Source organism: Sorex fumeus, unplaced genomic scaffold (genome assembly GCF_029834395.1).
Source record: "Sorex fumeus unplaced genomic scaffold, SorFum_2.1 ptg000051l, whole genome shotgun sequence".
NCBI classification, from domain to species: domain Eukaryota; kingdom Metazoa; phylum Chordata; class Mammalia; order Eulipotyphla; family Soricidae; genus Sorex; species Sorex fumeus.
The window spans coordinates 41,510,252-41,532,887 of record NW_026606108.1 but is presented as its reverse complement, the minus strand read 5'-3'; the positions used below and the strand labels follow the sequence as shown (position 1 = coordinate 41,532,887).

The 22,636-nt window shown below is 45.7% G+C and overlaps 1 protein-coding gene across 1 annotated transcript in view; it reads right to left on the bottom strand.

The window, feature by feature from the left end:
• Positions 1–7,349: 7,349 nt before the first annotated feature.
• Positions 7,350–22,636, bottom strand: part of NDFIP1 (Nedd4 family interacting protein 1) — a 40,764-nt gene continuing 25,477 nt past the window's right edge. Inside the window, exons 4-8 of the mRNA XM_056124633.1 lie at positions 21,127–21,214; positions 19,704–19,828; positions 16,930–16,996; positions 13,197–13,302; positions 7,350–8,489 (exon numbers count right to left, since the gene is read on the bottom strand). Of these exons, the coding sequence (XP_055980608.1) occupies positions 13,199–13,302; positions 16,930–16,996; positions 19,704–19,828; positions 21,127–21,214 (384 nt within the window). The 3' untranslated portion in view covers positions 7,350–8,489; positions 13,197–13,198. The remainder of the gene's footprint in view (positions 8,490–13,196; positions 13,303–16,929; positions 16,997–19,703; positions 19,829–21,126; positions 21,215–22,636) is intronic.

Below are 22,636 nucleotides of genomic sequence, written 5' to 3'. Positions count from 1 at the left end.
TGGGCCACTTCGGGGGGTTGCTCAGAGTTTACTCCTGGCTCTGTGCTCACTCCTGGGGGGCTCAGGGGACTGATCATGTGTTGGGCCAGGGGGATCGTACAGCAGGTCATGAGCTTGCCTCGCATGTGGCTGACCTGGGTTTAATTCCCGGGCCGATCCCCGGCAAGCTCCCAGCCCGCAGTGTTATCCCTCTGGCCTTGCCGCTTCCATTTTTGAAATGAAAACCTCTTGAAAAGCCTCTCGAGCAGGTATTGAGATTGGAGACATAATCATGTGTGAAGGCAGTGACTTGAATCAAGATGGTAAAATAAGCCACTGACCCACTCTGCGTTGTTTCCCTCGCTTTGTGCCACCTACCCAGGCACTGCAAGCAGCTAGCTGGCAACCCCATGCGAGGCTTTAAGGGCCAAGCCATCCATTCCCCCTTCTTAACACATCGGCCTCTCTAGGGCTCCCCTTTCTCATCCAGTCTCCTCCCCCTACCACCCCCATCCCGAAGTTCTGAGGGGAAGGATTCTTCCAGGGAACCGTAGGAGATGCACCTCAACAAAATTCCTTCTGCTTAGACATATGGGCTGAACCAGCAGCAGAAACTAGAAGGTGGGGGGTGCTTCTTGCCTCGTTTTTGAAATTCTAAGCCTAGGGCAACGTTTTTGTTTTCGTTGGCTTACTAGATCTTAGTAAGAAATGTGGCCGGAGGTGAGAAGCTAGAAGCCCGTCCTTCGGATCCGCAGAAAGCGAAAGCCCACTCCTTTCCGTCTTGCAGGATTCTTAGGACGATGATCCTGGAAGGTCACAGCACAAAAGGAAGCAGAGCCTGGGAACAGCAGACGTGACATCTGCTGAACTTACTGCCCCATCTGTCACTGACATGGGCCACATACAAACCTCCAGAGCTCATGGAGACTGTCAGGGGCCTGCTAGTCCCATTTTTCTTCCTGTGCCCTTAAACATTCCAAACAGAGGCGGGCAGAGGTCTTCTAGATCTCAAGGACAAGTCCATGGTCACTTTTAGCCAAGCACTGAGGCATTCTCTCCTCATTAACCTGCATACACATCGTGGCCATCAAGAACAAGACCAAAGAAACAAGTTAACTGGAGACAGTTGACTCTGATTCGATCCCTGACACCCCATAGCATCCCACGAGCTCCTCCACCCTTAGCTGAAGAGTTGTTGGAGGCCAGGGCCAGAGAGATATCACAATGGGTAATGTCTGCCTTGCATGCGGCCAGCAGGGTTTAATCCTCAGCATCTCATGTGATCTCCTGAGCACTGCCAGGCTTAATTCCTAAATGCAAAGTCAGGAGCAAGTCCTGAGCATCACCAGTGTGACCCAAAAACAAACAAAAAAAGAATTGCTGGAGGGGAAAAAATATGTTAAATTTACTTATTTTCCAGCTTCTTGCAGGGACCATATGGTGCCAGGAACTTTCAGCCATGCAAAGCATGTGCTCCAGTCCCTTGGGTATTTCCTAGACCCAAGATTTGCTTCTTTAGGCCATTACAAAAAATAATATGTGGGGTCAGAGTGATAGTGCAGTGGGCAGGGTATTTGCCTTGCATGAGGTCAACCCACTTTCAATCTCTGACACCCCTGAGATTGAGTCCCCTGAGCACTGCCAGGAATAATTCCTGCATGTGGAGACAGGACTAACCCGAGCATCGCTGGGTGTGGCTCAAAACCCAACAAAACAAAACAAAAAATCCCCAATCACATAGTATCAAATGATGCTAGTGAAAAAGGGGGTTGGTGAATATTGTGTTTCACTTTACTAACTTATCTGTAATCCCAGTTAAATATAAGCTGGAAATAAAGCATGGATGTAGATATCCCCAATGTTGACAATCAGAGAAAGTAACAATCTACTAAAATGATCACAACATCTGGACCGAGCGACTGCCAAATACGGTCTTGTGAAATGTTCTGTCAAAATAAAGATGTGGCATCAGGAAGCAGATGGCAAAATTCTTTCCAAAACCTCACTTAGGAGAAGATTTTAGGCATTTCTGAGTGTTCCGCAAGCGAGAAAAAGGATGTTTCATCAAGTATAACACCAGATGAGTTCTGATAATAGGTTGTTCCGATCCTCTGTTTAGCTCAGGAAGCTGCTGGCTTAAAATGGGGGGAGCACAGTGGGAGCCATGAGCGCAGACCCCAGCTCTGTAGAAGATAAAGCACTGCAGTGGGGGGGGGGGGCCTAGGGGGTCAGCCCGGCAACCCTGGGCAGAGGCATCATTTCCTCAGCTCTAGGGCTTGGCTGATAATACTTGGTATTAAGGAGTCGCTTTCTCTGCCTGAGAGGCTTCTTTGGACATGGGACTCACTTCTTCCTTGTTTCCTAGGCTGTGTTAGACCACTGTGACCCTATCTAACACTTTCCTCTTCTTGGGGCCCCTGAGTATATCCTCTACGGGGCTGGAGAGACAGTACAGCAAGTGATGCCCTTGACTTGCACGCACCCGACCCGGGTTCGATCCCCAGCACCTCATACGGTCTCTTGAGCAGAGTCAGGAGTGATCCCTGAGCACAGAGCCAGGAGTAAGCCCTAAGCATCACTGGATGTGGTTCCCCCCAAAATCCAAAACAAACAAGAACAGAGTATGCTCTGTGAGTCTTTCCCAGTGCAGCTGCCTACGGCTGTCTCTGAATTCACACGTGGAGAAAAGTTTATTTCTCACTTACTGATTAAAATGAGCCCCTTTTAGAGTAGACCTCTATTTCACACACTAGTGCCGGAATTTCTCACCCAAAGAATAAAATTATTTTTTGTTTTTGTTTTTTGGCTACACCTGGAGATGCTCAAGGATCACTCCTGGCCCTGTGCTCAGAAATAACTCCTGGCAGTGCTGAGGGGGGAGGGGGGAGGGGGGAGGTAGACAATATGAGATACGGAGGATTCAACAAGCGCTGGCCACATGCAAGGCAAATACCCTACCTACTGTGCTATCGCTCCAGCCCCAAACCTGGACAAAATTCTGGCCCAGTGCACATGAACACGTGTTACATAGTGTTACCAGTCAGTAAGAGAACTGAAATTCTAACAATTGCACTTCAGAATTAAAACTCTCCAAGTCTGAAAATAGTGCTCTTTGCAAAACATTAAAACCAGACTTAGGCCGGAGAGACTGCAAGGTGCTTTGCTTTTTACCTGTATGATCCCATGTGGCATCCCTTGTGGTCCCCTGAGCACAGAGCCAGGAGTAAGCCCTAAGCACAATCAGGTGTAGCCCAGCCAAAAAAAAAAAAACTAAACAAACAAAACAACACCCCCAAACCTCCTAGAACCCCCCAACCAAAAACACAAACAAAAACAATAAAACCCAGACTTTTAAATAAAAACAGATATAAAGCCAACACCTGTAACATATTACTGTACAAGGTGGAAGTCCGAGGATTGAAAAGCTTAAAGCTATGACACAGATGGGACTATTCCAAATTTTACTGGCAGGGCAACTGTCTTTAGGAGCACAGCCCTCCATTCACAGGTTCTTCTGTAAGAGCAGCTGATTTCTGGGCCTGGGGTGAAACTCGACATGGAAGTACATGCCTTGAATGTCTAAGGCACTGGGTTCCATCACACGCACCAGCGGGGAGGACAGTGGGAGTTATCTAACTCTGCAAGTCATGAAGTTGTAGGTGATATCCTTGGGTTAAAACACGCACACACACACACATGCACACACACACACATGCACACACACACGCGCGTGCGCACGTTTGTGGGTGCTCTAAATGCACACGGCTATGTACATGCAGGGAGAAATGATCGTAATAAACACTTTCACACGCTGTGCTTTCTCCACCTTACGAACAATAAATGCTATTTGGGGTTTAAAAATAAACATGATTTTTCTTTTTTTTAAGGCACAATCCATCCATGGAACCATTTCTCTTCCTCTATCCCTCATCCTCCTCAAATCAACTCTACGATACCTGAAAAGGTTTTCCTAAATGGCTCATACCCAGTGAAGCTCAAAGTCATCAAACTACTTCTTACATAGATGATTTCCCTAAATCCATTGTTGGGCTTCACTAAGAACCAGATAAGTAACAGGCCCAGATAGGTAACAGGACCCACCCTTACTTTTTCATAAAGCATCCCTTGTTACATAAGTTCAATAGGTCTATCCTTGGCATGTTTGGTATTCAGTGGAATCAGGGCCAAAATACCATCCCTGAATCTTGCCACCTCAGACAAGCATGGAAATCGAATTATCACGTCTACTGGCCCTGGAAGCACTTTCAGTAGTTCTTCTGCCCTGTCCCCTTAAATATAATTTATAGCTAAGAAGAATATACTCTAGTGCAAGTCCAAATTTCAGCTCTTCCAATGACTCATAGTGGGCTCCAGCTCAAGTCAGACAGATAATTGGCGCTTTAAGAAGAGAGCACTCTAAGAGGGAGCTCAACGGGCCCGAGCACAAGTTTCGCATGTGAGAGGCCTGGGTTCAAGTCCTAACACTGCATGTTCCCCTGAGCATGGCCAGAGGCCTTGAGCCAGTTGGTAGTTGGTCATATATTACTAGAAATACCCCCTGAGCACTGTTTGGGAGCATCCCCAACCGCCTCCCCCCCAAGATTATCACATCCTTTTAATTTTTGTCACTTCCAGGGGATCTTATAGTACAGTAGATAGGACATTGCTTTGCATGTGGCTGACCTGGGCTCAATCCCTGGCACCCCACATGAATCCCTGAGCCCTGCCAGGAATGATTCCTGAGCAAAAATCCAAGAGTAAAACCTTAACACGCCAGCTGTGGGCTCAGACACCCACTAAATAGAAAAATTTTGTTCACTTCTTTAAAATTTTAAGTTGTTTTGAGTGTGTGTGTGTGGGGGGGGTGCGGGCAGCGCCTCACATAGTTAAGGGAAGTGCTCTATGCTGACCTATCCCCTGGTCCCCAAGTATTTATGAAAAGAAGCTATTTTAAGACCAAATATTCACGTTTCATAGTCCAGGAAATACAAGCTAGTTAACAAACTTCCATGTAAGTCGACCCAAACAATTCTTTCAGTTTCCAAATCACTGTGTGTTCGGTAAACACCAACCTTCCTCGAATGTTCTCAAAATCTTCCATGGAATGTTTCTGTAGAAACCTGCTTGTGCCGTCTGTCTCGGATCTGCCACACTGGACTTCTAGAAGGCAGCAAGCCCGAGCGTTCTAACGAATGCTCCAAAGGTATGACACTGCAAGTCCTTGGCCGGGAAACTGAGACCAGAGCTTCCGCTAAGGCCCTGAAGCCGTCCACGATAGTTCTTCTCAGCCCATCCTTTCAGCCTCAAGTGTTCACTCTCACCCATTCTTCTTCGTAGTTATTCACTGCAATTTTTGTTTTGTTTTTAGGCCACACCCATGCGTTGCTCAGAGAAGCCGTATGGGATGCTGGGGATGGAACCTGGATCTGCCGCGTGCAAGAGAAATGCCCTACCCCATCATTGCCTTCTTTTGTTTTGGGGGGCCACACCTCGCAATGCTTAGGCATTACTCCTGGCTCTGAACTCAGGAATTAGTTCTGGTGGTGCTCAGGAGACCATATGGGATGCTGGGGATCAAACCTAGGTCGGCTGTGTGCAAGATATTTACCCTACCTGCTACACTCCAGCTTCTCACTGCCATTTTTTAAAAAACAATTTTAACAATACCTTTCACTCATAAAACACTCTAATGATTCTGGGGGAAAATAGATGGCCACAGTGAGCATGCTAAAGCTTTTTAAAATTTTACTAAGGTTTTTGAGTCATAGCCAGGGGTACTTAGGGATTGCTCCAGACAGTGCTGGGGGGGGCTGAGGGATGCACAGGATTGAACCTGGGTCAGCTGTGTGCAACTCAAGCAACCTATCTCCTGTGCCCTCTCTCCACTACCTAAACATAGCTTTTTAAAATTCCAAATGGCAACAAGAAAACAGGCCCCCTGTGGATTTGAGTCCCAGCTGTCTTAGCACAGAGTCAAAGTGAGTTTATTCTATAAACTTTGAGGGGGTTAACAGTGGCCCTGTAGCTCTCCCTTATCAAACACACTTTATTCCGCGGGTTACTCATACAGTGCAGGGATGGCCCAAGGCATGCCATGAAGCCGCACCTCCAGTCTGAAGGGTTTATTAATAACAAATCTACCAGAGGGAGACATTGAAACTTAAAAAAATACAAAGAAAAATCAGCTGAAAACAGTGCACATAAACATTTCCACCTTAAATAGTAAAAACACCAAGTGACTTATGGTACCAACTTTATTTATATGGAGACATTAAATTTTAGAACTTCAAAATAAAAGGAAGCCTCCTCCTACGTACTTCTAAAGCATCTGAAACTCAGGGTATATCTGACAAAGCCTCATGGACTTACCAAATATGCAGAAATAAGAATTCCAGATATTCCAGTTCTCTGAATATACAAAACCAAATAAGGCACATGGACCTAAAGAATAAACAGAAAGTGAGCCTACAGTGTTTGGGTTTACGTGATTTAGAGCCCTCATATTTTGTCCTGTAAGATAATTTAAATAGCACTCTCCGTTACCCGGACGGTCACAGCGGTTCAGATTGTTAAAGATATATTCATTCGGAAACTTGGAACATTCTAGACTATAAAAACATCCAAACTCTGTTGTTGGTATAATCCAGTTCAAATAAAGTCTTCAAGGGCTTTCATAAAACCTCATTTAGCTGTTGCAAAATACAGCTTCTGAATAAGAACATGCTATATTCTTCCGTGCAAGAATCCTTCTAGAATAGTCATGAAGTGTGACTGAAGAGGCTCTCGCATTCCAAACTGACACTCAGAGGCCCTAAGCGGATCCTGGCTGTCCACAGGTAGCAGATTAATGAACATGTGCAGTAATGCTGATTTAGGTAATTATTTTACCATCTTGCTGCAAAATTTTTTTTTTGGTATTTTATTTGAAAAAGGGGAGAAGGAAAAAAAAATTCAATGGCGTATAAGAACCACTGGTCTCAACCCAGCTGAAAGAACAGAAACAAGGAGTGAGGGTTATATTCCGCCTTAACTGAGTGTTTGTGTTGAACCGAGAAGATAAAAAATAAACCTGCAGACAGACTGCTAAATAAACCACCTAAGATTGTATCTAAACTCTGAGGCATAACTGGTAATTAAAAGGTTTGATTTAAATCACGATTTAAAAGTTTTTGTAACTCCTCCCCATTTTAGGCCATTATCTTTCACAGCACCAATTTTGGGGAAAATGTACTGAATATGATCTAAAAGAAGGGTTTTTCTGTCCAAGTCTTTAAATATTTACTGAATGAGTCTGTATGATTTTCATATGTATGACACAAGATTAAATGCTAGCAATTAACGACACAAACCGAGAAATTACACACTGAATCTACAGCAAAAGTTGCTACACAAGAAACGTTTATTAATGTTCGGTTGTATTTACAATTTTGACATAGCAAACCAAGGTGAATTACCACTTGGCAGAAAGCACATCAGTCTACATTTATAACACATGGGTTTCTGCTAACACATTGTAAAAGCAAGTAGTACAGAATGTCAGGGAACATCTCAAAGGTTCGAGTTAATCCTATGTTAGGGATCCTCTCAAAGTTGATCGTTAATCCTTCCTCTGCTCCTTTGCTCCTCCTGTCTAATCCCCTCCCTACTCCCAGCTGTTGGTTTAATCATCGGGAGACAAAAAGAGAGAAAAAAAGAAAAGGAAAGAAAAGAAAAGAACAGAACAGAAAAGAAAAGAAAAGGAGTAGGAACTCCGATCACTGGAGAATTTTATTTTAGTAATTAAGCTGCATTTGTCATTGTCCCTTCTACTTTAGTGATAACACCTTTAGAATCCCTTAGGTACACAACACAGAACAATAAGGTACTGCAAAACTGAGGATACAGGCTAGAAAGTTAAAAAAAAAATCAATGCTTATTACTTACTAATTAAGAACATACTCTTGACCACACTTTAAATGTATTTTGCACTATGAGTTTTGTCTCCAGGTGTTCACAGTACAACTGAATAATTCTAGGTTAACTTTAACAGCAAATATGGATGATGTGCAGAAATGCAGTCATAACTGAAGTTCTAACTTTGGAGAAAACCCCTTTAAAATGGCCAGCATTATACATATCTTACACTAAAATATTTAACTCCAAATTCTTGCCGAGATGGAAGATGAATAAAGCAAGACTGCCCCCTACTGACTGCGGGGACGAGGCTCATGCTATGGAAAATGACTACAAACAATAGATAAGGCATTATTAATACGTCACAGACTTGATTGCGAGAGCTTTTTCAGACATTAACCACTATGATTCAATGATTACAGAATTCTGCATTAACTATTAAATTTTTACACCTAGGAACAAATAGAGAGAAATGATCTTTTTCAACAGTACTTTATTTTTTTTTAAAGCAGGTGATTATTCCTCTGTGTTCTGCATCTTGATTCACTTCCTGCAGGTGTTCTCTTGCTTCTTGAGAGAGAATTCATAAGCGCAGGACGGTCCTTGCCAGAAAACATCTGCCAGACAAGGATATTGGATATAGAGACTCTAGTTAGCGTGTTATTTTGAGAAGCTACGAGAAGGATGTAGCCACAAAAGGCGGCAGGATGTCTGCAGGCAGGAGGACATTTTAACACAGCACTAAGATGACTTTCCACTGACATCAGACACTTCAATCAACATTTTCGGTTCTTAGTTATCAAGCATTCTGGAGCTAGAAGGAATTTGGATGCTTGCTTTCTTGAAAATCCTTGAGGCCAGGGGACTCTCCAAACCTCCTCATATAGGAATGAAATCCAAGTACTCTGTCTTTCAGCCCACGCTTCACCTAACAGCAATGACTGAAACTTGGGACAATGAGACAGCAGGATCCGTGTGTGTGTGTGTGTGTGTGTGTATGGGGGGTGGGGCAGGGAGCGACAGGACAGCGGGCAAGCTGCCTGCCTTCCAAGTATGTAGATAATTACCGAATCCATGTGAAGCAATGTTTATCCTGTCAATTCTGCCTGCTGTCAGGCAAGGGAAAGTTTCCAATGAGGGTGTCAAATGATTCCTGCTGTACTTGAAGCATGGCATGGTTTAAAAATGACTGTAAACGCACAGACATCATCAATGAATTCTTTAAGTCAACGTACTGTGAGACATGGTGTAGCTGAAAAGTCAGAGGCACACAAAAGACTGCCCCGAAGCTACTTTTATAGGAGAAATACGATAACTGGAATAAAATGCTTTCACGGAAATGCAGTTTCAGCCAATACCATGGCAAACTATTTCGGTTACCGTGATAAGAACTTGAGAAAAACTCCAGGGTACTCCCTGTATCTGGTAGCAAAAAAAAAAAAAAAAAAAAAAAGAAACAGCCAAGAGATGCATCTGCTACTTAACAGGTATTTGCTAAGAAACTACTCCGTGGTACCCGCCCCCAGTGAGAGCTGGGTGGACTCAGGACAGGCTGCTTTTTTTGAGTTCTGCTTTTAGGCAAAACGAGGCAACTGAGGTAATGCTCAGGGGCTGCTCCTGGCTCTGCGTCAGGAATCCCCCTGGTGCTGCTCTGGAGACCATGAGAGATGCCAAGGGTGGAACCTGTAGCAGCCACGTGCAAGGCAAGTGCACCGTCAGCTGTGCGATTGCTCTGGCCCCTCGGTCCTTTCTTTTCAAGGTAGGGGCCACACCTGGCAGTGCTTGGAGCCCAGTGTCGCTCCTGGCCTGCTAGTGCTTGGGGGTCATCCAGGCCCCACCCCAGCGGTACTGGGGCATGCAAGGTCGGGGACTAAATGCAGGGTCTCATACAGGCAAGGTACGAGTTCGGTCTACCACCCGAGCCACACTCCCCAGCGCACCCCAGATTCTTCTTTGGGGGGAGGGTGCTCAAGAACTGTTCTCAATTCTGTGCTCAGGGGACCATGCAAATGATCTGAGTGATTGAGTGATCCGGGGCTTCCTGCAGGCGAAGCAGGTGCTCCAGCCTCTCCCTCTCCACACCGTCCCCCCCGCAACACTTCATTTTTCTTTTTTTTTTTAAACGAAACTTTAAATGAACTCCTGAAGGGAACTCAAGAGTGGCCCCTCTGCTGGCTGGCATTTGTAGTGTCTGCTTTGGCTGAGTAGGAGAAGGCCTCCTGGGGTGATTTCAAGGTTAGTTGGTATGTTTATATTAGATCTGAGGTAGCCTGAATGACAAGAATTACTATTCGTAATACATGCTTTTCCAGTTGAAATGCCAACATCTTAGTCTAGCATGGGAATTAAGTCTTTCTTACATTATGGCAAAACTTTTTATTTATTTATTTATTTATTTATTTTTAGGCAAAGCAATAACCCTATACAGCTCTCTCCCAACCCATGCCATCTCCCTAGAAGTAAAAAAGATCTGACAGAAAGAGAACCTTCATCCTTCCCATGGAGGCTTCCCTGAACTAGATTTTCTCTCAAGAGAACACTACACATCTGAATCTGACAGATAGCTCCTGCCCCTTTTAACAGACAGAGGAAATCTTGACCCACAGGATTCTACAGCTTTTTCCAAGTTTCCTCTGGGTATGCTGGAAATCAGTGAGGAAGACATTAGAATTCTAAATGCTGTTCTTCGTCTCCAAACCCTTAATTTAGAACTCTGAATCTTCTGGGCACATCAGGAACGGTCTCGGATCAACTAGAATGTTGGAAAAGGAAAAGCAACCCACTGTGCCTTCTGCTGTACCTCAGGCACCTCTGACCAAGTCCCTGAAACTCCTGCCGCTCTAACGGCTACTGCGTGCAAAACGCCCAAAGTGCAGAGATCGGGCGCCTGGAACCTGCCCTCACTCCTCCCACAGCCTGGCCCCGAGGGCTGCGACTTCACGGAGAAGCCGACAGAAGTGCTGCGTCACGGCTAGACATGTAGGAACATCAAAACAAGCTAAACCAGCAAAACTAAGGAAACTCCTCAGTCAAGCCCCTAAAGATACAAGCGAACTGTGAAGTTGCAGCTTTCTTCCACCACGTTATTTGTCCTGTAGGAGCGAGAAGGGGAAGGTGTGCAAACCAACCAGCTAGAAATTTCCACCTACGTGAAGGATGAAGAGAACAGAGTTGCTCCCTCAGTCCCTTGGGGACTTTGAGGCCGTGTTTTCCTCAGGGAGCTGGTGTTGCCCTCAACTAAAAACAAATCAAAGAGGTGGAGCTACGGTGCAGTGGGTAGGGTGTTTGCCTGGCACGCAGCTGACCTGGATTCAAACCCCAGATCCCACAAGGTCCCCTAAGTCACTGCCAGGAGTAAGCCCTGAGCACATCCAGGAGTGGCTCTCTCCGTCACAAAAATAAATAAGCGATAAACACAAGTTTGATGATCAAAACGCTTTCTTGTTTGTTTCAGGAGCACACTGACTGGGGAGACAGCTTAGGGGCTATCCAGATGCTCAGGAGCCTAGCAATGGTCAAGACAAGCATCTGAACCCTTGCGTTATCTCTGGTCCAGATCAAAATCATTTTTTTAAAAATCTTTTTTCCCTGCCAGGGAGGCCCAAAGGATGGGACAGTCTGATCACTGTGGCACAGGCTGGGCACCAGCCCAGGCCCTCAGGCTGCCCCAAGTGCTTCCGAAGGGCACCCCCCCCCCCCCCCCGCCTTCTCCTGGCAGAACCCCAGGCATCACTCCATGTGCTGTAGGCAGTCACAGGGGACTCTCTGCCCGGGAACTTGCCAGGCAGACGCTTCTATGCACTGAGCAGTTCACAGCCCCATGATTGAACACCTTTCAAATACGCCCTCCCTTGATAAAACCAAGGGAGTTTAATACAAACTCAAGTTCTTGGTATTCTTTAATTGTTCTAAGAAATGCCTTTTTTGTGGGGTCTGAGTGATAATACAGTAGAGGCAGGGCATTTGCCTTGCATGTGGCCAACCCAGATTTGATCCCCAGCATCCTAAAGGGTCCCCCGAGCCCCACAAGGAGTAATCTCTGAGCTCAGAGCCAGGAGTACTCCCTGAGCAACTCCCAGTGTGGTCTCCAAACAAAACAAAATAAACAGAACCCGCTTTTTCGTATTTTATATTAAATAACATATGTTTTGTTGTTATTATTATATATTATTGTAGTTTATTGTAAATTCAATCTCTAAGGGAGTTCGGTTTTGAGAAAGTTGATTTTGGTGGGTTGGGAAGATGGTACAAGGGGCTGAATCACATTTTTAAAAATGTTACGTATAGAAGTACACTTAATTACACATGGTAAAGTACAAATATAGTCATATGTATATATCGAAAAATTATATAGTGCTTGAAAAACCTGTTCTATCTGTGACGTTCTCATTTTATTTACAGTGGTTTGTTTTGGGGGCTATACCCAGTGTTACTCAGGGCTTACTCCTGGCTGAAACTCCTGGAGGGCTCGGGGGCCTTATGGGGTGCCGGGGATTGAACCCAGGTATGCATACAAGGCAGGTGCCTGACCAACCCTGCTCCACCTGGCCCCACAATTATTCCTCAGGGGTCGCCTCCAGTAGGGCTGGGGGATCTGCGGCCACACCTCCCAGTGAAGGGGCGGGTTGGGGGTTGCAGGATCAGGAATTCAGACCCTGAGTGTGCGCGGCCTGTGCTCTGCCACTCCTGCCCTTTCCCCGCATTCCCAGCTCATCCTTTTTTGCAGCTACAACCGAAGGGTGGAGTCAGGCTCTGAGGAACAACCTGGGGATGGAAGCGCCCCTGCGGATTCAGGCCTCCTCTTGCCCGGGAAAGGCTCTTCTCCGCTTCCGTTCCTTGGGTCCGACCCTCCGCACTGCCAGTGGCAAAAGCAGATGGTGTCCCATGGTCTGAGGGACAGTGCCAGGGTGTGCATGGCAAGTCAGGCCCCAGGGAGGCCACCCTGGCTCGTCTGCAGTGGCCACCAGCGCTGGCTCAAGGCCCCTAAGTGGTCAGAGCAGGCGTCAGACCCACCCGGAGCCTTCCCTACTGTCTGGGGGAGCTGGTGCCAGGCCAAACAGGGGCTCCGGGCTCAGGACTCACTATCCGAGATCCAGGCCACCGGTCGCCCTCCCTGACCACGCAGTCACGTGGCTCCCGTGGCAGGTTTTCGACTTGGCTGGTTCCAGCAGCGCTTGGCAGAAGCCCCTCTCAGGGAGGCAGCAAGGAGCCCGCTCCCCTCCCCCTCCCCCCTCCCCCCACCAGCGGGGCCCGCTCTGCTTTCACCTAAACAGAAAGTCGTACAGGGCTTCGGTGGGAGCAGAGTAGCTTGTTTTCCTTCATACCTTTAATAAATAAAGAGAACTCTGGTCCTGGGGAGATTTGAGAAAGTTTCTGGCATCTTCCGAACTTTTGCATAATTGATAAATCCTCTGAGAAACAGGAGAAAGCCTAATGAAAAAAAAAAAGAAAAGTTGAGAATGAATTTACAATTTTCCATGCGACATCCCCTCCCCAGAAATACCCCTCTTGATTGGATTTTCTGCCACACAATAGTGACACAAGCGATTTCCTGCAACATTTCCCAAGGAGTTCCATGCCAAATTTCTAATTTCTCAATAAGAAGACAAAAGTTCAAAAAGAAAGTAAAATGAATGTCTCTCTTGTACATACAGAAGTTAACAGTTATAGAAAGGAAGGTCCAACATATACACTTAGAAGCATTACCTAAATCAACCTTCTAAGTTACAAAAAAAATATTCCACAGGCCAGCCGGAGCATCAGTACAGCAAGCGGGGAACCTGCCCTGCACACAGCCAACCTAGGTTCAATCCCCGGCATTCCATACGGTCCCCCAAGCCCTGCGCAGGGGGTGACCCCTGAGCCAGAGCCAGGAGTAGGCCCTAAGAACAACTGTGTATGCCATCTCCCATTCCCCCAAAAATTGAAACTAGGAAATAAATTCTAGAAAAATGACTTCAAGACAAACATCTCTTTGGGAGCATGGGGGTTGGGGGAAGAAGAGTTTCTCCAGTAAAAATATAAACAAAACCCAAGTGTTCTTGAAACACTAATCCTCCCGCACGGACAGTACACAGCACTGTCCACTAGGTGTCAGGATCCCCTTGCAGGAATTCTCAGTTTCTATTTCTCTAGTCTTTTTTTTTGGGGGGGGGGGGGCGTCACACCCAAAAAATCAGTTCTGGAACTGTACATGGCACTACTCACTGATCTCAGACTTGCTGAATGCAAGGTGAGTACCACCCAAGGGCGGCCCCTCCTCCGGGGGTCCCTGAGTCTTAGGCACTTTTTTTTTTTTTGAAATGCACACTTTCAAGCGTTCTATTGACATATAATACCGACATGTCCATACCAAGACGTTCACCCACTTAAAGCGTAATTCAGCGAATCACCATCACCGGAATATTTCAGAAGACTTTAACATGCCTAAAATCATTTGTACTACTCAGTAAACTCTGCCTACTCCCACTTCTCAGTCTGACACAACCCCTTTTCTGTTGGACACGTTTTGTCTGGGTTTGGGGCTCCATCTGCAGTGGTCAGGGTTTACTCCCAGCTCTGCACTCAGGGACTGACCATTTGGGATACTGGGAATCAAACCCGTTCAGGGATTGCAGGCCAATGCCCTCCCTGCTGTATTGCTCCAGGGCCCTGTTGGACACATTTTAAGATACGCTCTGTAGAGGGAAACTCTTTGTACTATAGTAAAATTAACTAGGCAGTAACTGAGTCTCATGAGCATTGAGCTCAGTGCATACTATCCTGTTTGGCACCAAAAGGAACAAGTGACTATAAAGCAGGGGTCACTGTCCATCTCTGGATAGGGGTGGCAGGAATCTCTGAGAACCAGAGAGCAAACGACCTATGTGGGCGGGTGAGCTGCAACCCAGCCGCAGTCAGAGCACAGTGCTCTGTGGGAAGACTGGGTCGCCGAACATTCCAATTTTTCCTTAAAACCAAAAAAATACTGTTTCATGTAAAACCCTGAATTAATAAAAATAAAGAAGGAAGAAGAAGAGGAGGAGAAAGGAAGAGGAGGAGAAAGGGGGAGGAGGAAGAGGAGGAGGAGGAGAAAGGGGGGGAAGAAGAGGAAGAGGAGGAGGAGGAAGAGGAGGAGGAGGAAGAAATATTTTGAAACCAACTGTGGAATAAACCAATCCCAACTCTAGGCTAAATGCAGCTTATGAACTGCTGACTTGTGAGCTCTGCAAACCTGCCCTCTGAAGGAAAACCTCCAAAAATATTAAATTATCTATGCAAAAGAAGTTGAAACATGAGCCAAACACTGGCTCCAAATGCACTAAGTGTATCCAAAGTCTCACTGTGTTCTGCTTACTAGTAGAGCAGTAAGAGAGCATGGCTGGTCAATTATCAAGTATTATAAATTCCACTCCCATGAAATTTTAATAGAGAAAGAAAATCAGTCCATAAGTCTCTTTAAATTATCTACGCAACCTATATTAACAAGCGACCTGCAAATACACTTAATGGCTGGTCCCTGAGCCAGTTAGGGCGTGGCTGGATTTTTCAGCATGAGACAAGAGTCCACTTTTCTCTTCGAGAAATGGTTTACAGGATAAGCTGGAGCAGGCACTGGCTCCGAGACTCTGAAAGCCATTTTCAAAAATATTCCTCTGATTGTTCTGATGGAGGGCTGGAGCGATAGCACAGTGGTAGGGCGTTTGCCTTACAAGCGGCCAACATGGCCGACCTGAGTTCAATTCCTCCGCCCCTCTGGAGAGCCCGGCAAGGTACCGAGAGTATCTCGCCCGCACGGCAGAGCCTGGCAAGCTCCCCGTGACGTATTTGATATGCCAGAACAGTAACAACAAAGTCTCATGATGGAGACGTTACTGGGCCTGCTCGAGCAAATCGATGAACAACGGAGGACTGTGACCATGACCGTGTTCTGATGGGAGCTGGGGAGAGACGCGTCGCCCGATGCTCTGCCAGTATCTGCAGAGCAGGGAGGTATGGATGCACCGAGTACCCACTGGGTACCTGCCCAGGGCTCACAGGATCCATTAGTGAAATTAGGGGGCAAACCAGGGAGCGGGACAAGTGATGCCATATCTGTAACAGCTATGTAAGGGTCCTGCTACTGTCTATGGCGTCGGCAGCAAGCTGGTGGCCTCTGATTTTTACGTCATGTATGTTTTCTTTATAATGAATAAAGTACCCTGTACTATTCACTAGTGTTCATTTATTGGTGGTCAGATGTCTTGGAAAGGTTTTTAAGATAAATATTTAGAAAGAAAAATATACTCTTTAGTCCAGATAATCTAAAATATGCTTGGTACATTAACACACACACACACACAACACACCTTTTTTTGGGGCTTTCTGCCCAGGACAAAGTAATTCTTTCTTTCACCAACAGTGAGGGAAACAATTTCGTAAATTTAATAGTGATTCTTGTTAAAGTTATGTTCAGAAAAGCTAGAAATGTTCATTTTTCTATTGGCATTCAATTGAAGACACACAGTTCTGAGTAGTTTGCTGGTTACAGTAGCCTTAGAAGCAGCGACTGGGAGCCGAGTGATAAATACTATGGGGAGGACACTTGCCTTGCACTTGGCCAACAAGGAATCAATCCCTGGCATCCCATATGGTCCCCCAAACACCCTGGGAGTAATACCTGAGTACAGAGCCAGGAGTAGTCCCTGAGCATCATCAGGTGTGGCCCCAAAACAATAAAAAATGAAGCAGTAATTAGGGATTTAGTCTGTGAACCCTCTGTGGCAGTAAAACCCTACCACGTTAAAAGACCCTTTATTTGGGCTACACCCAGGGGTGCAAGGATGACCATGTGGTACTGGGAACTGCATTCAAAGCAGGCACTCAGCCTGGGGTCACTGCTCTCTCTCTCCAGCCCAAAGAGAGATTTTATTAATAAGCTTTTTACTCTGATGATGATAACTTTATCATTAAAGAGAAATGATTATTAGATGATACTTATTGCTAAATAGTAAGCAAGACGAAGGTTCATTAATAGTAATTTTACTTCTAAAATTGAGCTAACCTTTTCTCTTCTTTGCCTGTGATCAAAGCACTTACCCAGAACCAGAAACACCCACCAGAGCCAGTACTGACCATCGAAATATCCAGGGAAGTAGGTGGAGAACTGAAAAGCAAAGCAGACATGACTCAGTGGACTCGGCTTCTTCTCGTAACACAAGGACACACAAAACACAAGATTTTATTTTTTATAATTATTCCATTTTTGGGCTGGGGCGATAGCACAGGTTCGATTCCTCCACCCCCCTCGGAGAGCCCGGCAAGCTACTGAGAGTATCCTGCCCACATGGCAGAGCCTGGCAAGCTCCCCATGGTGTATTTGATATGCCAAAAACAGTAACAACAGGTCTTACAATGGAGAAGTAACTGGTGCCCGCTCGAGCAAATCAATGAACAACAAACGAAAGGACAGTGCTACAGTGCTATTCCAATTTTCAATAAGGAAAAAAAAGTTTCTGATTTGAAATGGTCCTGATATATGCAAATATTGTTCTTTTTATGGAAAAGCAACGTTGCAACGTAACAGCTTTTACTTTATAAACTCCTTATTCTGGAAGTGCTCAGCACCTGCCTGGAGGGATTTGTTTTGGCTACTGGGATGGAATCCGAGGGCCTTGCATGGGGGCCTGAGCCAACCCTCAGGCCTGTTTTTTCTTTTCCCTTTTGTCTTTTGGGCTATACCCAGAAGTTCAGATGCTACTCCTGGATCTGTGCTGGGTACTCCTGGCCGTGCCCAGGGCGTATCTGTGCTGAGGTACTCCTGGCAGTGGCTGGGGCCATGCAGGGATGAGGAAGACTCTAGCACGCCAAGCTGGGCCTCTCCTGCTGAGCAGCGCTGTTTCTGATGTGGCTCGGGACCGACTATTGCTGTTCATGAGCCCGAGAAACGCTGCAGCCCGAGGATCAGCACCTGTCCCAGCCGACGGCAGCAGTCACCTGCAGACACACCTTCCCAGGGCGTGTCTCACGGGGAGCCCATTTCCCCTCCTGTTCCCAGCCCACACACCAGAGACCTGGGTCCAATAATAAACTAAGGTCTGAAAAGGAAAGTAAAAACCTCCTCAGGACCCAGGTTCTTCACTGACTGTTCAGGTTTTAGGTGAATATGTTATTAGCAGCGGAGAGAAAAAAAGTAACTCTTTCTATTTTTTTCTTTTGTTTTATTAGTGAATCACCGTGAGGAAAAACTGCAACTCTTATCAGGTTCTCAAAGGAACTGAGAATCCTAAAAATATTAGCTGCTTTGGAATAAGTTTAAAAAGCAAAAAACAAAAAGCCTCCAGTGATCAGTCAATACTATTAGTTAACAATGCAACTAATTAATGTGCTATCAGTAATAATGCATCATTCTCTCTGATGAAGAGACTGGTTTTCATTAATAAAGGAGAAAGCAAGCAAAAAAACAATGTGAAATCAGAAGACATCTGCAGGGTAGATCATCTAAGATTTTAAATCTCATTTAATTCTAATTAATAATTCCTAAGTCAGTGACATCGATTTTCGATTTTTCTCGAGCAGGCCCAGTAACGTCTCCATCGTGAGACTTGTTACTGTGCTTGGCATATCGAATACATCACGGGTAGCTTGCCAGGCTCTGCCGTACGGGCGAGATACTCTCGGTAGCTTGCTGGGCTCTCCGAGAGGGGCGGAGGAATCGAACCAGGTCGGCCGCGTGCAAGGCAAACGCCCTACCCGCTGTGCTATGGCTCCAGCCCAAGCCAGTGACAATTTCTCTTAATTTGTTTTAGAAATAAGGACCACTAATGGGAGTATCACTTGTGAAACAGTTTTGGTTCCCAGAAAATCCTTTTATTTTTATTTTTTTTGGTAGGGGGCACACCTGGAGGTGCTCAGGGCGTACTTTAGGCTCTGTGCTCAGGGATCACTCCTGGCAGAGCTCAGGGGGACCACATGTGGTGCCAGGATTCAACGGGGTTTGGCTGTGTGCAAGGCAAGTGCTGAGTCACTATACCATCTCTCTAGGCTCTCCCTAACATTCTGGCATAACTAATGAGGCTAATTATGAGAATCAATCCTGGTACCAGGGAAGAGTGAGCGAAAACAGGAAAACAGAAAGGAGAGAAGGATGGGGGTGGGGGGCCATGGAGAGGCAGGGGAGGTGGAATTAAACCACAGAATGAGAAAAGCCTGCTTCTGATGAGACACTGAAGATATTCCTCTATTATAAAAACTTACCTTAGAACAAACACAGTGTAAATTTTTTATTTTTATTTTTTTACAAAGTGTAAATTTTAAAAACAGTGAAAGCAGGGGGCTTGAGTGATAGTACAGTGGCTGTGGTGCCTGCCTCTCACTCAGCCAGCCAGGGGTGATTTCCGGCACCACAAATAGTTCCCCCAGCCCCGTCAGGAGTAATCCCTGAGTGCAGAGCCAGGAGTAAGCCCTGAGCATCATCAGGTGGGGCCCCCAAACAAAGACAAACAAACAAAACCCCCAGAAGGCAGCCGGTGAGCAAACTACTACGTAACAGAGAGGTAGCCAGAAGCACACTATTCTGTTCCAATTCTACTCCCGGGCACCAGATATGACTCTCTGAGCACTGCCAGGTGTAGCCCCCCAACCAACCCCCACTCCCCCACACACAAGAAACAAACAACGGCCCCCAAATGCCCCTTAGACAAAGATTCACTCGCTTTAATTATAAAGCTTTTATGACTCTAAGCAATTTCAGTTCAACATCATCAAGAAAGACAGGCAGAAAATCCTGTTAAGTGTTCCAATGACCACAAAAAGCAAATGCAAAAGCAAACACGCCAAGTCGGTCCATTTCTCATGTTTGGTGTGTGACTTACCCTGACAATCAGGATCCACTTGATGAGAGAGAGCCCGAATCCAGAGATGGCCCCGTACCTCCCTGCAGCCGAGGCCGTCAGGCAGAAGGACAGGAAGAAGCCAATCCAGTTAAAGAGGAATGCCACTGTAACAGAAGCGGAAACGCCGTCAGCCGGGCTGCAGCCCACGGAATCCTGGGAGGGCCCTGGAGCTTCCGTCAAGTGGCCTTCCCAGGGACGAGAGGGCCAGCCCTGCACGGCTCTGACCTCACCGCACAAACATTCACCTTGTCTTCTTCCCACAGGTGGACATGAACACTAGTGATCAGTGACACTATCAACGCCGCAACAGTCTCTATCTATATACTTATATATATACTTACTGCTGTGTCCTTTACATGTTTCACTTCTGTGAAAAAAAAAAACAAAAAACAAAAAAAACCCCTGCAGAACACTCAGCTGGAGACCCCGACCCATCGAGTCAGGCCACTGTCTTCCTGCTCCTATGAATTCCTGCTCCTATGAATTGTTGCTTCCTTTTGTTTGGGGGCCACATCCTGCAGTGCTCAGGAGCAACCGCTGATTCTGTGCTCAGAGGTTTGTGCTTCCCGAAGTGCTTGGGGTTGAACCTGGGCCTCTTGCATGCAAAGCATCTACGGATTTCTGACACTTACATAATGTCATCTCTAAAAGCACTGGATTTTCTTAACATCTTTGTAATATTTCAAATTTTTGTTTTTAAAAAAAAAAAAGGTGCTCACTTCTAAAATTAGACGGTGGAAAGAGAAATGCAAATTAACATGGGGATATATCAGGCTGGCTTTGATGTGCTGGAGAGCAGAAACAGGCGGGGCCAGAGGTGCTGAGGCAGCATGCAACCCCAGGCACCTCATAAGGTCTCTGAGCACCACCAGGATTGATCCCTGAGGGCACAGCTAGGAGCACACCCAGAGCACTGCTGGGTGTGGCCCAGAAACTGAAAGAAAAGCAGGGGAAAGAGAGGGAGAAAGAGAGGGAGATTGAGGAGAGAGAAGGGAAAGAGAGAGGAGAGAGAGAGAGGAGAGAGAGACGAAAGGGAGAGGAGAGGGAGAGGGGAGGAAGAGTGCGGGGAGGAGGGGAAGAAGAGAGGGAGGGAAAATTCATCAAAGGTATTTAATTCCTATTCTGTCAGTAAGAATCAGAGCCCTGCAGACCTGAAAGATGAGGCCTACCTCAAGTGAAAATGCAGAATTCCTTTAACTGCTGCTATTCCTACATATAGATACAGAAGCAAAAGACAAAGAAGAAGGATACCTAGAAGAAAGTGTACTCAGGCAGGAACATCTCAGTAAAATGCATTTTTCTCTTAGTACAGCTGAGTAGTTACTCTAATTGAGTCAGATTCACTTAACCCCAAGCACTCCTGTTTGTGGAAAGTGGTTTCTGTGGCGATGTATATACTTACTGAAGAAAGTCAGCATGAAAATCCCGTCATTCCCTATCCTCAGCTGGTCTGCATCATCAAAATCATCCCGACCCACAAAATCATCATCCTAAATTGGGGGGAAGAAAAAGGTAAATTTAGACCATCTTTCCAGGTAAAGGAAAAACATTTAGACGTGGGAAAAGGAATGTTGAGTTTCAAGGAGGAAATATCGTTTTGAATCAAAACTGAGAATTAACCAAACCTCTTAGGGAAATGCAAAAGGAACCACAATGAGGACCCAAGAGATAGTTCAAATCACAAGTTTCACAAATCTGGGAGCCCTAATTTCAATGTTATCACTGCATGGTTGCCTGAGCACTGCTGCCTGTAACCTCTCAAACCAAACCAAACTACCCACAGTGAGTGATCTCCTCACACCTGTGAGAGAGACCTATATCAAAGCAAGAAGTGCTGGCACGCGGGTGAAGAAAAAGAGAATCTCATACACTGCTGATGGAAATGTAAATTGTACAAATGGAAAACAGAATGGAGATATCTTAAAACGAACCAACAAAACTCCCGAAAGTAGATCTATCACCTAACAATAAAAAATTTTAAATATTTTAAAAAAAACCCAACACTGAATTTTTTTCTTTGAAAGATATTGAAGATCGAAGATACTTCATTTTAACGCATATATGCACCCAATGCTCATGGCAGCCTTGTTCACGGTAAAAGCAAATTAGCCTATGACTAAAGTTTTGCATATAATTACTGGAATAAAACCACTACTAAAAATGATAAGATCTTGCATTCTCAGACAACAAGGATAGCCAAAGTGAGTGAGAAAGTGAAAAAAAAAAATCACCGGCTGGTTTCACTCTTATGTGAAATACAGTTAATCAAAGCACACTAACTGCAAAAGACCAATCTAGCCAGTATCTTTTTTGGAGCAGGTACGAGAGGGGAAAGCGAGGCGAGGCAGAGGCCCAGGCAGAGGCTAGAGGCCGCACTGGCTGTGAGCAGCTCCCAGACAGACAAACCAGGGGTGAGGCTGCACCCGTGAAATTATCCGATGCCATAAACCAACAGGAAATCAAGAAAATAGGATTTTAAAAAACTTGATGGGCAGTAAAGCTCAGAACATGTTTTAAAACTGCATCGTTGGGGCTGGAGCAATAGCACAGCAGGTAGGGCATTTGCCTTGCACGCGGCCGACCCGGGTTCGATTTCCAGCATCCCATATGGTCCCCCGAGCACCACCAGGAGTAACCCCTGAGCATCGCTGGGTGTGACTCAAAAAAGCAAAAACAAAAAACAAAAAACAAAAAAACCTGCATCATCATCTCAGAAGTAAAGGCCATCATTTACAAAACTGCTTCTTTCTTCTCTCACAGTCTGAATCCTACCCATCCTACTTATTTATTTGCAGTACGACTTCAGGAAAATTACCTAATCTCTCTGAGTCTCAATTTTAGCATCTATAAAAGAAAGATGACACTGTTCCTGTCTTTTATGGTATGAATACTGGACATAAAAGTACATGAAA